The sequence below is a fragment of the Zalophus californianus genome, chromosome 9, assembly GCF_009762305.2.
Source record: "Zalophus californianus isolate mZalCal1 chromosome 9, mZalCal1.pri.v2, whole genome shotgun sequence".
Lineage (NCBI taxonomy): Eukaryota > Metazoa > Chordata > Mammalia > Carnivora > Otariidae > Zalophus > Zalophus californianus.
Genome location: NC_045603.1, coordinates 37,419,311 through 37,432,515, shown reverse-complemented (window position 1 = coordinate 37,432,515; position 13,205 = coordinate 37,419,311). Strand labels below are relative to the sequence as shown.

At 37.1% G+C, this 13,205-nt stretch overlaps 1 protein-coding gene across 38 annotated transcripts in view; it reads right to left on the bottom strand.

The window, feature by feature from the left end:
* Positions 1–13,205, bottom strand: part of PPFIA2 (PTPRF interacting protein alpha 2) — a 465,447-nt gene that overhangs the window by 107,235 nt on the left and 345,007 nt on the right. For all 38 annotated transcript variants that reach the window (XM_027592669.2, XM_027592670.2, XM_027592668.2 and 35 more), the window contains 2 exons: positions 11,666–11,887; positions 114–260 (listed from right to left, as the gene is read on the bottom strand). In XM_027592669.2, coding sequence (XP_027448470.1) covers positions 114–260; positions 11,666–11,887 — 369 coding nt within the window. The remainder of the gene's footprint in view (positions 1–113; positions 261–11,665; positions 11,888–13,205) is intronic.

Genomic DNA, 13,205 nt, shown 5'->3' with positions numbered 1-13,205 from the left:
TAAATTTTAGACAATGGTTTGATTGCCAATACCATATTTTATTTACTCCATGTTTTGTGAGAATGATTAGAATGCACATGGGCCAGAACAAAACCAAGATAGAGATACTCAACCTGCCGTAGGATGGCCTCTTTATTTGCTAACTCATTTTCTAGTTTATCATTCATGTCATGTATGGAGGTAGATTCTCTCTGAGCACTGAGGTAACGCTTCTCAAGGGTTGTGATTCTTTCTTCCATATCTTCCTTCTGTGCCATGGCCTACAATTAAAATAAGAAATTAATTAAAATCAGATTCTCAGATAGTTTAATGTACTGTCTTGTTATTTAAATAAAATAGTAAGATTTAAAAGCTATTGTTTTTTTGAAGTAATATTCATTCCTTTCTTTTCAAGGAAGGTATGCAAGATTTCTTGTGAATTTCCCCAATTTATCGTCAGAATTCTTACATCTTGGGTTAATGAAGTTTACCTCTCTGAGAATGCAGTGGAGTACATGAAACTACCTATTGTAGAACTGGCATTCTTAGAAAAGAAGTGACAGCTAAATTAGCTTGTTATATAGTAAAGATAAGTACAATTATGGGTAGAGTTGTAAACCATAAAGGTGAAATGGTGGCTACTGTTCCAAAATGCATAGCAATCTTTAAGGATAACCAATATCATCAGTATTTTCAACTTCAGATATAAGTAAAAGTAACTCAACAGTTAAAAAAAGAGGCCAAAAAAAAAAAGTAAATTTGCGTCATATTCACAAATGAATCGACCAACTGACTTTGGAACTTAACCGTTTTCCTTGTCATATATATTCTAAATAAAAAAAGAATTTAAAGAACTCAATGAACACAAAACTCTAGGGAAAAATAAACTATCAGTTCAAATGGAGAAAACCTTGGCATTAATGATATTCTAAACAATAATTTTTAAACCATCTAAATTCAAAGATAATATGGAGATAATCTTATCTTCCTAACAGCTTACATGAAAATTTATTAGTAGGTGGATAACCTACTTTTTAAAAAAGATATTAATTTTTTTTTGAGTACATCCCAGAAAAAGCACCTTTACTAAACAGAAAACAAAACATTTGTCAGGAATCTGACCAAATACACAAAGCAGCAGGGTAAGATTCCTGAGAGAAAAGAGAGACTCCCAATGGAACATAAATAGATCCCCCTCAAAGTACATAATATTTCACAGGAGTGTGTACATATATATGTAATATGTCAAAAGAAATTTGGTTTCTACCCCAAGAAGTTATTCAGAAATAATAAATCAATCTCTTATCTGAGAATGGGGAAGTGCAGAGGCTTCAGCCACGTTACTAAGCCGGCGTGCACCCCGCTCCCACACACACTTCCCCTCTGTACACAATACACTTGCTGGGAGGGTGCTGAGGCGGGCCCTTCTCTCTGCCCCAGCCCCTAGCCCCAGCAGATCCAGTGTTTGTAGAAGAGCGAACCAGGGGAGGCAGGTCTCTGTGGGGCCCCCAGAGCCCAGGAGCCGGCAGTAGGCAAGTGGCCGAAGCCCGAGGCCACCTGCCCCCTGCCTGGAAGGGGACCTTGGCCCTGGGGCAAAAGGGAATTGCTTGGGACCCCCAGGAATGGCGTGGCCACACTCCTTGTTTCCAGCAGCAATCCTCATTCTGGGTTGTCCCCAAGGTCCACAAGCTCTTTGTAGTTTGGCCAGTCTGGACTTCTCCTAGGGTCAAATGGCTTTTGGGAAGAGGGCACAGAGTTTCCAGAGCCACGAGGGCTTGGCCATGTGAACCTGTGTGTTTGCACACATGCACATACACACACGCGTGCTTTAAGAGAGGTCGACAAGTTGAAACGAGTGTTCTGCCATGACACGCCCAAATAGTGGTCAGAAGTGAGTGACATGCCTCTGTGGTCAGAAGTGAGCTTCATGGAAAAACTGAGAGTTTTTCCTGAAGGTCAGGAACATGACAGGGATGCCCACCTCACCACTTTTGTTCAACATAGTACTAGAAGTTTGAGCCTCAGCAATCAGACAACAAAAAGAAATAAAATGTATTCAAATTGGCAAAGAAGAAGTCAAACTCTCACTCTTCCCAAATGACATACTTTAAGTGGAAAACCCCAAAGACTTCACCCCAAAATTGCTAGCACTCATACAGCAATTCAGCAACATGGCAGGATATAAAATCAATGCAGAGAAATCAGTGGCATTTCTATACACTAACAATGAGACAGAAGAAAGAGAAATTAAGGAATCGATGCCATTTACAGTTGCACCAAAAACCATAAGATACGTAGGAATAAACCTAACTAAAGAGGCAAAGGATCTGTACTCTAAAAACTACAGAACACTTATTAAAGAAATTGAGGAAGAGGCAAAAAAATGGAAAAACATTCCATGCTCATGGGTTGGAAGAATAAATATTGTGAAAATGTGTATGCTACCCAGAGCAATCTATACAATTCAGTGCAATCCTTATCAAAATACCATCGAAATTTTTACAGAGCTGGAACAAATAATCCTAAAATTTGTATGGAACTAGAAAAAACCCCGAATAGCCAGAGGAATGTTGAAAAAGAAAACCAAAACTGGTGGCATCACAATTTCGGACTTCAAGCTCTATTACAAAGCTGTAACCATCAAGACAGTATGGTACTGGCACAAAAACAGACACATAGATCAATGGAACAGAATAGGAAACCCAGAAATGGACCCTCAACTCTATGGTCAACCAATCTTCAACAAAGCAGGAAAGAATGTCCAATGGAAAAAAGACAGTCTCTTTAACAAATGGTGTCGGGAAAATTGGACAGCCACATGTAGAAGAATGAAACTGGACCATTTTCTTACACCATACACAAAGATAAACTCAAAATGGATGAAAGACCTAAATGTGAGACAGGGATTCATCAAAATCTTAGCGGAGCACACAGGAAGCAACCTCTGTGACCTCAGCCACAGCAACTTTTGTTAGACACGTTTCCAAAAGCAAGGGAAACAAAAGCAAAAATGAACTGCTGGGACTTCATCAAGATAAAAAGCTTCTGCACAGCAAAAGAAACAGTCAACAAACCTAAAAGGCAACCTACAGAAAGGGAGAAGATATTCTCAAATGACATATCAGATAAAGGACTAGTATCCAAGATCTATAAAGAACTTCTCAAACTCAACACCCAAAAACCAAACAATCCAGTCAAGAAATGGGCAGAAGACATGAACAGACACTTCTCCAAAGAAGACATACAAATGGCCAACAGACACATGAAAAAAATGCTCAACATCACTTGGCATCAGGGAAATCCAAATCAAAACCACAATGAGATACCACCTCACACCAGTCAGAATGACTAAAATTAACAAGTCAGCAAACAACAAATGTTGGTGAGGATATGGAGAAAGCGGAACCCTCTTACGCTGTTGGTGGGAATGCAAGCTGGTGCAGCCACTATGGAAAATAGTATGAAGGTTTCTCAAGAAGCTAAAAATAGAGGGCGCCTGGGTGACTCAGTCATCAAGCGTCTGCCTTCGGCTCAGGTCATGATCCCAGGGTCCTGGGATCGAGTTCCACATTGGGGTCCCTGCTTAGTGGGAAGCCTGCTTCTCCCTCTCCCACTCTCCCTGCTTGTGTTCCCTCTCTCCCTGTCTCTCCCTCTGTTAAAAAATAAATAAAATCTTAAAAATAAAAAAAATAAAAAGCTAAAAATAGAGCTACCCTATGACTCAGCGATCGCACTACTGGGTATTTACCCCAAAGATACAAATGTAGCGATCTGAAGGGGCACCTGCACCCCAAAGTCCACAATAGCCAAATTATGGAAAGAGCCCAGAAGTCCATCGACAGATGAATGGATAAAGAAGATGTGGTGCATATATACAATGGAATATTACTCAGCCAACAGAAAGGATGAAATCTTACCATACACATCAACATGGACGGAACTGGGGGTATTATGCTGAGCGAAATAAGTCAATCAGAGAAAGACAATTATCATATAGTTTCATGCATATGAGGAATATAAGAAACAATGCAGAGGATCATAGGGGAAGGGAGGGGAAAAATGGAATGGGAAGAAATCAAAGAGGAAGACAAACCATGAGAGACTCTTTTAACTATGGGAAAGAAACTGAGGGTTGTTGGAGGGGAGGTGGGAAGGGAGATGAGGTAACAGGATGACAGGCATTAAGGAGGGCACGTGATGTGATGAGCACTGGGTGTTATATGCAACTAAGGAATTACTGCATTCTACATCTGAAACTAATGATGTTCTATATGTTGACTAATTGAATTTAAATTAAAAAAAAGGTGAGTTTCATGGGCCTGATGTGGTTTCCTGATAATGTGGAGAGCTTCTTTGCATAAGGAGCCTAAAATTGATGTGATGGTGGTGGCTTCCATGTATTACTATCCAAATTTCTTTGATGAGTCTTCCTAATCAGTTCTTTTGGTCCTCTCCTTTAGGACCCAGAGCCAGTCCTGCTATATGCACAGAGCAGATAAATTTTCTTCCATTCTTCCAAAATAAATAGAAGCCCTTAAATGGATAGTCCCTCAATGTCTCAGTCTTCCCTCACCACCAACTGGAAATAACCACATACACAAATCATTAAGTTCTAGCTCTCAGTTTAGAACAGGTGTTCCACCCTCTCTCAAAGTTTAATCATTATCTGTGCTCAACATTTTATGCCTTTTAGGATCTTGATCACCTTTTTTGTCTTGGATTTTCAAAATGATAGTAGAAGTAAATCCCACAACTACAGCAGAAACAATGAGCAGGCTTTAGATAAGGCTGTACAGGCCAGAGGTGGATGGCAGAAGAAAAAGGAATGATTCAAAGAAAGTAAGGAAAAGGAAGATAAATTATCTGCTTGACCACTGACCATAACTGAATTGAAATTATAGAATTTACTAATCTGGTAGAGTGGGTGGGAAGATATGCCATAGTTTTAAAAACAAGTAAGCAAGTTAATGTATCAAGTAATTAATAAAATCTTAGAAAAACAAAAAGCTGTACAGCAATAGGAAATACTATCATGGGAAATCACCACTTGGATCAGTTGTGAGAATTACTTACATAGCCATAATGGAGATACTAAATGTGATTTTGAGGTAACTGTAGTGGAAGGATGGGTGGGAGAGAAAGGAAGAGAGAGAATAAAAGAGCTAAAATCCTCAGATAATAGCAAGGCGCAGATTAAGTTTAAATAAGAGAGAAAATAGCACAAGTAACAGCTAAAGGATTGCAGTTAAGACTCTCAGGCAAGTAAGATGGGAAAGTCGGTGGGCACTCTCTATGTACGTGTGTGTTTGTGTGTACGTATTTAGATTTGTACCCTCTTACTATTATTTGACTTTGAAAAATTGTGTATATATAAAAATTAAAAGCAATTAAAAAACAATATTTCTACCATGAAACCCATCATGCTTGCCTGCCCTGTCTACCTACAAATCAGATTTTCTTCTTAGAATCATCCTTCAAATCTTCACCCTAACTCCCCACTTAATAGCCTAACCTGCTATTGGTCTTTTTCCTACTTCCACATTCTCTAACCTGCTGACCAAGAGAAAATACGAAATGCCAGTCTGATCATACTGCTTCTTGGCTTAAATACCTTTATATGTTCACCAACCCCCCCAACCCCCTCCCCCCCTCTTCAGTGAAAATCTGAGCTACAAAGCCTGGAAAACAAATAGCTTCATGACTTAACACTTCTATCTCTATGTACTGGGATGAATAGCATACCCCCCACCCCCTAAAAAAAATTCATGTCCACCTAGAACCTGTGAATGTGACCTTATTTACAAATAGGGTTTTACAGACATAATCAAGTTAAGATGGCATTATATAAGATTAGGGTGGACCTTAAATCCAGTGACTGGTGTTCCTACAAGGAGAGGCAGATTTGGAGACACACAGACATACAGAGGAAAAAGCCAATGTTAAGAGAGAAGCAGACTATAGTTACACTGCTATCAGCCAGGAACACAAGGATTGCCAGCAACCACCAGAAGCTAGAAGAGGCAAAGAAGGATTCTTTGCTAGAGTCTTTAGAGGGCATACGGCCCTGCTGACACCTTGACTTCAGACTTGGAGCTTCCAGAACTGTGAAAAAATAAATTACTGTTGTTTTGAGCCACCCAGTTTGTGGTAATTTGTTATAGGAGCCCTAAGAAACTAATGCATTCTTGACTTCATTTCCACCTGGAATGCATTTTTATTACCTTCTTCTGGGTCTACTGACCTTCAAGATCCAACTAAAGATTACTTGGTTATTATATTAATATTAAAGATCAGATGTCTGAAATTCAGCTAATCCATCAATTTGGCAAAAATTACCCAGACTATTTTTTTCAACATTATCTATACATCTCTAGACTTTAGCCAACACAAAAAAAGCTACTATTTAAAAAGCTTGTATTTTAAATTTTGACTTCTTTGATTCTATAATATTATTTTTTAGCCTAATGAGGATAGAGTTTATCATTTTAGAGGATTCTTTCAGAGTACTGTATTCTGTTAATTTCATTTTCATAAAGAATTCTGGGAACATTATGTCGATTTTGTAGCCCAAAAAGAAAATCCTGAATCAAGCCTACATATATAAACTTCTAACTAAATTACAATAGCAATAAATTCAGTTAAAGACATATACAGGTTTCCTGAGAACATGAGCATTGGAGCAGCACATACTAGCTCCAAGTCCCAGTTTTTGCTATTCATTAACTCAGTTACCATGCAAAAATGTTGATTACATTTTCTATAACTCACCTTTTCTCTTTTGTCAGGTTTTTTTTTTTTTTTTTTTGGTTTGTTTGCTTCTTTGTTTTGTTTTCTGGTTTTGGATGGGATATTAATTTCTACCACACAACATTGTTGTGATACAAAATTTTAAGTGCCTTGTGTGGTCTTATGCGTAATACACACTCCATAAATAATAGCTGCTTTTTTATTATTAATTACTATTGTGCCTCTAATTAGCTGATCTGACTCTATGGCATATATTGCATGCAGAAGTCATTGTATAGACTTTGCTACTGCATTTTTGATTCAGTGATTCATGTGGGAGATTCAATTTTTAACTGCAAGCTGTGTTGCCAAAAATAAATTTTGAATTTACAAGTCGGAAAAATATCTTTTCCCTGCATGTCACTTGGAAATTCTAAAAAAGGAAGCTTTTTCTAGTCTTTAAAAACTGCTGCCTAAAAGGAGAAAAACAGCGTAAAGATTCAATTATCTTTTGACCTGAAGTTTGTGTACAAAATGGATTTTATTGTATCAAATAAATATAACTCTATAGTAACGTAGATCTAGTAAACTAAAAAATATAACTCCATATTTCAGATCATAGAAAAGACAAAATTGATATGTATTCATTTAATCACTAAGGAATTTTTTAAGAACTCTTAACAGGAAGTTGGAAAGATAAGCTGGTTTAATTCACAAAACAATATATAATTTAAATACATCATAGAAAATTCTAATTCTTTGCATACCTATATATTTAATAAAATGTTATTATCTAATACCAAATTAGTAGCTATTTTGATAAAAAAGTGGAGAGCTAGGGGCGCCTCGGTGGCTCAGTTGGTTAAGCATCTGCTTTTGGCTCAGGTCATGATCCTAGGGTCCTGGGATCAAGCTCCATGTTGGGCTCCCAGCTCAGTGGGAAGCCTGCTTCTCTCTCTCTCTCTCTCTGCAGCTCCCCCTGCTTGTGCTCTTTCTCTCTCTGTCAAATAAATAAATAAAATCTTAAAAAAAAAGTGGAGAGCTAAGCCTACTATAAGATTATCTACGTTTTCTAATATGTGGACTATGCTTAGCGTTAATCCAGCCCCCTACTCTAATAGGTCACAGTGAATTTAAGGAGCAAATAAGACAAAACTTCAAACAAAAGTAAATTTTAAATAGATTTATTTCTTGACAAAGAATAATGACAAAAATATACTCTAAAGCCATTAATGAAATATACTTACACAATTCATTTTAGATATATTAGTCTGTCCTCACATGCAAAGCAAAATGAGCTCAGTTTTTAATTATCTCGTCAGTTTTTCTTATTCCCTATTTTTCCTTAATTAATTGAACAAATATGCATCGCTTATATAATACATACATACTGTGTTAACAATGCTATAGGGGTAGCCAAGAAGAATCACTTTTCTAGTTTCCTACTAAAAAACGCAATCTAGTAGACCTTGTGTGCCCATCGCCTATTGAGTACATTATCAGTCAGGAAAACAAAAGCAGAGGCTGAAGTTTTGAGCGTTAAGTGATACCTTTTTAAAGTACATGATTTTCACATCTTACTGGAAAGAAAGAGCAAAAGATTGATTATTTGGGCAGTTAATAGTGCAGCTGCATTTTTTATACTAGTGTTATCACTGATGAATGATTCTATTTCATTGATTTTGGAAGCTGCTCATAGCGGAAGAAACACAAGTTTTGAAGCTGGGCTGATCCTGTGTCTTCCTGGTGCAAGGGGCGGGGCGGGGGAGAGGGGTTGGAAGAAGTGGGGTGCTGGGGAAGGCAGTGCATGTGCCTTTGACAATCACTTTACCTCATTTGAGAAGAATGGGGATAATGACAAGTACCTTCTGGATGGGACCGATGTAAGAAATTAGAGAAATTAAATGCAATGCATCCATAATAGTTTTCATAGTTGATCCTCAAGAAATTCCTAGCAGTAAGCCAGGGCCTTGTGGTCTGTGACCTGAACCTTTTTGGAAATATTCTATTTGGCCTTCACAGTGTCCTTCACACACATACACACATACCACACATGATATATCCAGAAAGGCAGGCAGAGTATAGGTACCTTGTCCAGATCTCATTAACTCTACCACTTTCTATGTTGCATGTTTGCTGCCTAATGTGTTATACATTTATATGTCGGCCTGGCTCTTGAAACATTTGTTTGCAACCTCCCTTTAGAGGTGAATGATGAAAGATATTTTCTCATGAATCTCTTCTAAAATATAACTACATAAAAATTTTTAGAGCTGATAAGATTCGTTATATTTTAAAAGAATTCCATGTGATAGCAGAACTCCTTACCAACTAGAAAAGGTTCCTCATAAAAGAAACCTGGCATCAGATGATCGATATTTTCCATCTGACTTAGCTCTTTGTCACCTACATCCAAAGACTATTAGAATTAAGGGGTTATTTTTACATAAACAATAAGAAAGGGGAGCTGGAGATCCTGGGCTCTACCTGTGACACTGGATTAGATAAACATGAAGAGAGGAGGTAGGAGAGGAGTGCTAGATGAAAGGAAAACAGCTAAATCTCTGGGACTAAGACAATGAAGAAATTACAAAGAGCAAGAACTCAAGAAATAGCGTTGATGCTTTACTAGCCAGAAATCTTAGTGTTTCCAAACAGGGATATAGAAGAGTGGCAAACCTTCAGCTATTTTATAAATTCTCTGACTTTGGGTTGTGGGAAGGAGTGAAAATGAGAGACGTATCTTTGAACGATCAATTCATATAAAGGTGTAGAGAGCACAGTATCATCATTTGTGTGGTAGTAAAGCCATCTCACACTTCATGGATCATCTTTTTCTGAGACAGTAGATATTGTTTTAATACACATTCTAATCTCATCTGTGCCTTTTGATATTTACACCAAACACTTATAAATATCATTCTCTCAACAAAGAGTTTTTGAATGCCTATTATTATATTATTATTATTATATGCCCCGTAGCCGTGTAGGTGATTAGAATAAAGCAGTGAACAAAACAAGACAAAACAAAAATTCCCAGCCCTTATGAATCTTTATGTACAGTGGAGAGGGAGGTATATTGCAAACAAGTAAATCAGTATAGTACATATTGTGTCAGATGGCAGTAAGGGCTGTGAGATGAAACAAAATGAAAGAAGAGGGAGAGTGTATATGTGCACATAACAAGGTTAGGGAACACTTGACTGAGAAGAAAACATTTGAGCAAAAGGAAGAGGGAAAAGAAAATGCAACAGAATAGGTGTGGCTAGTTTAAGAGGCCATCTTAACTGAACAGAATGGGCTAAAATGAAGGAGTAGGAGGTGATTTCGAAGAGGTCAGGAAGGTGGTAGTGGAGATCATACATGGCTTGTAGGCGACGACTTGTATTTTACTGTAAGTAGGGTACATAGCCATTGAAGCAGAAAATTAACTTGAACTGACTTACATTGTAACAAGTCACTCAGGCTGCCAGGTTGAGTATAGACTGAAGTGGGTCAACAGCAGGAGAAGAACCAGCCAGGAGACTATTGAATAATCCAGTGAGAGATGATGGTTGTGTGGAATAAGGAATAGCCATGAATACTTCGAGAAGAGGTCACATTTTTGATATCCTGAAGTTGGAAGTAATAGGTTTATGGCTGAATCAAATGCAGTGTGAGTGAAACAGAGGTACCAAGGACAGCTCCAAGGTTTTTTGATCTGAGTAAGGATAATGGCCTTGGGGACAGCTGGATGTGTAAGACTACAAGTCTGGCTTCTTGGGGGTGGGAGGATAATGGGAAAACAGTCCTGAATATGTTAATTTTGAGAATATGTTAGTTTTCCAGGCATCTGGCAATCAGGATATAGGATATGCTGGAGATATAAATTGAGATTCAAGGCAGTGGGTGGTTTTTGGAGCCATGAGACTGCATGGACTTAGCAGGGGAGTGAAGGTAGATTGAGAAGGGAAGGCACTACAAGTCTACAGAAAGTAGAACCAATGAAGGAGCCTGGGATGAGGGTAGAAAGTAAAGACGGATGAAAATCAGAGGAGTACAGGGTGCTTTTAGCCAAGTGAAGAATTACTACGGGGAGTGATAATTGGATCCAGTGCAGGATTCAACAACAGAGAAGTTAGCAATGACTTTGGTAAGAACAGTTTTAATGGGATGTTAGAGGCAAAGAATGTAAAATGGGCTCAAGAGGGAATGGGAAGAAAAGAAATGAATATACGCAGTAGACTCAACTTCAATAGCAACTAGTTAATTATATACGAAAAGTATTTGAAAAGATAAAAAATATGTAATTTAAAAGAATACATAAAAATGAAAAAGGTGAGAGGTTACCAAATAAAATTTCCACAAATACAGATAATTTTCTTTTTAATTAACTGAGCAAAAAGTGAGATTCTAAATATTTCACCTTAGCTGGTAAGATGATTAGATGATGTTACATATAAAACATCTCCTTGTATCTTTTTGCAGTAACTTTCAAGTACTCTATTAAGTAGATGAAGTGATGTTATGTCTAGGAAGAACCAAAGATATAGAGAAAGAAAGGTTCCCACATTTACATAGATACACTCGCACTCACAGACACAACACCAAAATAAAAGGGGGAAAATATAAAGTAGTGATTTTGAGTATTCCTATATGCTAAGAGTGTGGCAATTCATTATTCATACCCACGTCTAAAGTTATTTAAAATTAGCAGCTTAAAAATGTTAAAAATTCATTACAAACTACAGAAAGTTTTTACCCTGTGACTTGATACTAAATTTTCTTTGCATACCTATTTAAAGGTTGATGAGGTAAATTCTTTTTTGCCTTTGTGGACATGTTTTGTAACTAATACAATGCATCCCAAATCATGGTCTTCTGAGATGTAAACATTATATGCCATTAGAGGGGATTTGGAGACAGTTTCTCAGAAGCAGCATTTGGAAAGCAATGTCTGAAAGTGTTATGAATCACTTACCTCCCTGATGTCCCTTTGATACTTAGTGTTCATTTCTTCAGTTTTAATGAGATCCTTTCTTGCTGTCTCTGCTTCCTGTTCCACCTCCCCCACTCGGGAAGAAAGGGCTGCTAAACGTTCTTTCATTTGAGCCATTTCATAGTTTTGCTTTTCAAGCAATTCTTGTAGTTCGACTATTTGACTAGTTTCATCAGTTGAGTCTATAGAGCCATTGGACAAACGCTGCAGGAAATAAAAAAGAAATGGCACTTAGGATATTCTTCATCTTCAATTTAAAATTCATGAACTTAAAGAAATGAAACTGATAGAGCTTTCACAGTGAGAAATAAGAACTCTAGTTTTGAAGAAAAACTAAGTTTTTAGAAAAACTCTTAACTGACATTAAATATAAAGGTAGATCAGTAATTTTCAAATAGCTTAAGAGATGTATTTGAACTGGAAGCTGTATATATATATATATATATATATATATATATATATATATATTAACTTCACACAAAACACTGGTGTATCCTAAACATTTAATAAATGGCAGCTATTATTTTATCAACTATATTCAAAATTTATTATAAACAATATTATACTTATATAAAGTGTATTATTACTAAGTAATACGAAAGAAGACAGAAACTGTAATATTTTCTATTTTTATTCAAGATCCTGTGTGCATTTGCCAAGTTTTATTTTCAATGACACTCAGGAAAAGAACTTACACGTTTTTCTTTTAAAGAAGGTTATTCCCGGTATGAATCTGACCTAACTGGAACAAAGGTGAAACGTAAAAAAGCCTTGATTTCTATATTGCTAAGAACATAAAGTCCTGAGGGCACACAACCCACAGGAAGGAGGCTTAAGAGGATTAAATACTTTGAGACTGATTTCCCCCCTTGCTGCCTAGAAACAGGGTGACCCATGTGTTCAGAAGCACGTCCTATAGCCCAGCTACATTGGAGAAGCTTTGTGGTGAAGACAGTGCAACCACTGCGGAGAAACAGCACTAAAAGAAAAAGAGAAATGAAGGTGGGGGAAATCGTGGGGGAGACGAACCATGAGAGACTATGGACTCTGAGAAACAAACTGAGGGTTCTAGAGGGGCGGGGGTGGGGGTATGGGTTAGCCTGGTGATGGGTATTAAAGAGGGCACGTTCTGCATGGAGCACTGGGTGTTATACACAAACAATGAATCATGGAACACTACATCAAAAACTAATGATGTAATGTATGGTGACTAACATAACATAATAAAATTTAAAGAAGAAAGAAAAAGGGCACAACTAAGTTGAAATAAGAAAATGATGATGCACTTTGCTTTAATCTAGATGCAAATAACGAATGCCAAATTAAAAAAAGATAAACATAAAAAAAGAAATAAGTTGAGAAAAAGCAAAGAAAGTACAGTTAATTTTGCTATAGTGCTTGTTTGGAAAACATGAATCTGTTTTAATACAACAGATATAAGAAACAATTTGAATATTATATAAATTTTGTGTTTTCTTTTTTCCAATACATTGAAGTACAGTTGACAAGCAATGTTACATTA